The sequence below is a fragment of the Nanorana parkeri genome, unplaced genomic scaffold (genome assembly GCF_000935625.1).
Source record: "Nanorana parkeri isolate BGI_ZX_2015 unplaced genomic scaffold, ASM93562v1 scaffold578, whole genome shotgun sequence".
Classification (NCBI taxonomy): domain Eukaryota; kingdom Metazoa; phylum Chordata; class Amphibia; order Anura; family Dicroglossidae; genus Nanorana; species Nanorana parkeri.
In genome coordinates, this window is record NW_017306846.1 from 467,088 (window position 1) to 470,706 (window position 3,619).

The window sequence follows — 3,619 nt, forward strand, 5'->3', positions numbered from 1 at the left end:
CGGGGCCTCACAGGGTCCCCTTCCTCAGGCTCAGTATTACATTGACAATGACATTCCGAGCCTGAGGAGGGGGACCCTGTGAGGCCCCGAAAGCCTTGCATTTGGATGTCAAGTTTGTGTCATTAAATAGATTTGTTTCACGTTTAATGGCGTGTTGGTGACATCCCTGAACTTTTCGTTAAATTCAGACGCATCTCACGTGCTGGCACCGAGACACACGCTGCGCTATCAAGTACAGCAAGGAATACGTTGTACTCAGCCACATTGATGCGTAGAAATCTTTACTCTAAAAGAAGGAAAAACTCGAAGAAACAAAGACTGGATTTTATTGTGATACAAAAGGAACATTGCGTACATTCCTTAATCGTCAGAACAGCCAATGAGAGCGAGCCGTTTACACGCTCAGTGCTTCAGTTACCCTAATAAATATTGTCCATCTTTTAAAACGGCTCTCACTATGAGGAGGACAGACTGGCTGGAGTGTTAGGCTAAGCTTCCACTGCACAAAGCCTCCAGTACAGGGTCACCCTTTAGGAATGAACCGGTTAGTCATTGTCCCAAGCTTAGAATGAAATGCTTTGTTCCTATAAAAGTTGTCCAGACAAGTAAAATGGAGCGCAGATGTCAGGACACAGTTTTATGACATGTAAATGACCTTTAAGAGACAGATATTTGAATATACTTAGATAAGATTTAGAGTCTTTTTCACTGCAAATATGATATCCTTTACTTGGGGTATGCAGTTCTCTTCCAAGCTCTTGGCATAAGGCATGGGAACATCAGCTCCAGTTACACGGAACACCGGAGCATCCAGATAGTTGAATGCCGGGCCTGGAAAAAAAAAAAAATATATATATTTGGACTTGGTTGGCACCCTTTTATGTTCCTGGTTGCAGATAGTGTGGGAAAGGTGTTACCGAGCAGAATAGAAAATCAATGAACCCGTCAGCTTTTCACTGCTATCTGGGGCTCAGTTACAGATTTCCCCTCACTTCCTGTCCGACTGACAATGTTCACCAGAAGCCTATGTACCTTCTGCAGATTTCCCCTCACTTCCTGTCTGACAATGTTCACCAGAAGCCTATGTACCTTCTGCAGATTTCCCCTCACTTCCTGTCTGATAATGTTCACCAGAAGCCTATGTACCTTCTGCAGATTTCCCCTCACTTCCTGTCTAGTAAAACCATTGTCAGTAAGAGAGGAAGGGTAAGGGCCTTAAGACAATTATGACATAATTCAGAATTCATTGACAGGTACATCGGACCTGCAGCTGACCACCTGACCTGATTCAGCTCGTTTACACCATAGGATTGCACTTAGGCTTGTTCACACCAAATGCAGAGCAGATCCTGTCAGGTTTCCGCACACGCACGCTAGTCTTTTAGACGCGCTTTTGATGTGTTTTGACGCGTTCCGGGCTCTTTTTGGTAAAAAATAAATATATATATATTTTTTTTTAAAGTTTAAAATGGGCTTTCAGTGTGTTCAAAAGGTTGCAGATAGTGTGGGAAAGGTGTTACCGAGCAGAATAGAAAATCAATGAACCCGTCAGCTTTTCACTGCTATCTGGGGCTCAGTTACAGATTTCCCCTCACTTCCTGTCCGACTGACAATGTTCACCAGAAGCCTATGTACCTTCTGCAGATTTCCCCTCACTTCCTGTCTGACAATGTTCACCAGAAGCCTATGTACCTTCTGCAGATTTCCCCTCACTTCCTGTCTAGTAAAACCATTGTCAGTAAGAGAGGAAGGGTAAGGGCCTTAAGACAATTATGACATAATTCAGAATTCATTGACAGGTACATCGGACCTGCAGCTGACCACCTGACCTGATTCAGCTCGTTTACACCATAGGATTGCACTTAGGCTTGTTCACACCAAATGCAGAGCAGATCCTGTCAGGTTTCCGCACACGCACGCTAGTCTTTTAGACGCGCTTTTGATGTGTTTTGACGCGTTCCGGGCTCTTTTTGGTAAAAAATAAATATATATATATTTTTTTTTAAAGTTTAAAATGGGCTTTCAGTGTGTTCAAAGCATTTGCATGCGTTTTTGATGCGTTCCAGAGCAGGTAAAATAGGGCCCGCTGGAGTTTTTTCACCTGCTCTGGATCTGCTCTGCAACTGCACGCTGCGATGTGAACTGGAGCAAAAAATACCATTGGAATACATTGGACGCAGTTTTGATCCGGTCTGCACCTGCTCTGGATCTGCTCCACGCTTGGCGTGAACAAGCCCTTAAAGTCACAGAGTCTGCGCACCAGCGTGCTTTACATTGCCATTCATTTGAATGCCACCCCAACACATCTTCTGGTGGCCATACATTGCAATGCAGGGTGCAGTAACGCAATATCACACATTGCGGTAACACACAGCCACCGGAAGGTGCGTTATGGAGCCATTCAAATGAATCAGCACACAGTACAACATACTAGTTAGGTTCGCTGTGTTTAGCACAATGCTGTGCTGTGAATAAGGCCTCAAAACGGGTTTTGTAATACCTGTATAAGAAAGCAAAACACACCCGACACAAACAAATGCCTCTGGGACCCTGAACAGCTCTAATAGAGTCGTGGACAGCAACACAAACTTGACAGGAATTCTAACCCTTCCCCACAAAACTAGATATAAATAAATAAATATAGGTTTGATTCGACATACACTGTAAGGGTAACAGGGTTACATATAACCCATTGCACCTAGATTCAGCAAGCTTTTTCACAGTGCTTCTGGGAAGAGCAACAACCTCTTATGTTTCTAAGCACCAGAGCTGCAGGTACTTGATCCGTATTTAAAAGATTCAGTGGCATTTAGAAAACATTGACAGTTGTAGAGATGACAGGAAATTAAGATAATTCAGCCCCATAGTCATCTGGGTGGTTTGGCACGAACGTCACCAACATGATACTGTTATAAAACTGGGAGAGAGGCCTGTGTGTAAATAATATAACACACACACACTTCTGAATGCAGGTAAGGGACGCCACCCTGAAGATACCAAAACATATATGTGACATGTGCAGATACTTTGAATGACAAGTTATTGTGAAAACCAGTTTGGTTTCATTTCTGTAATAGGGGAGATGGGAAGTTTACAAACCCGGAACTTACAACTCAGAAAGGATAGTACTCAATACATTGATTAAAACTGTTTGACCAATAAATGAAAAAGGGGAATTTTGTTCCTACTAGACAAAGGTTTTTACTAGATGTATATAAAAACCAAGTCTATATGAAGTTATGTTAAACTCCAGTAACACATTAACATGACGCATTTAAAAATGTACCTTTGCCCTTCAGCTAAACAACCATTGTACCCAATAAAATAAACTTTACCTGCCTTCCCTCCCTACCCAATATATACCCCCTACTACTGACTTCAGATCAGCCAATGATCTTCTTCACTGGTTACAACTGACAGCTCTTCTGCCCTCCTTACCAAGTTAGCAGATCAGTGGACTGCACATAATCTAATGAAGAATCTGCCTACCTGTAAGCCAAGATGTTGTGGCCTGTCAGCTTAGTGAAGAGGACTACTGAAGAACTATCAGAGCCAGGAATAGGCCACAGAAGAAGATGAAGGTTGCAGGCAGGTCTGTGGTGGTGGTGGTTTTGGGGGG

General features: G+C 43.1%; 1 protein-coding gene across 2 annotated transcripts in view; it reads right to left on the reverse strand.

Moving 5' to 3' along the window:
- Window positions 1–645: 645 nt before the first annotated feature.
- Window positions 646–3,619, reverse strand: part of PDHB (pyruvate dehydrogenase (lipoamide) beta) — a 13,137-nt gene continuing 10,163 nt past the window's right edge. For both annotated transcript variants that reach the window (XM_018562468.1, XM_018562467.1), the window contains exon 10: window positions 646–831. In XM_018562468.1, coding sequence (XP_018417970.1) covers window positions 683–831 — 149 coding nt within the window. In that variant the 3' untranslated portion in view covers window positions 646–682. The remainder of the gene's footprint in view (window positions 832–3,619) is intronic.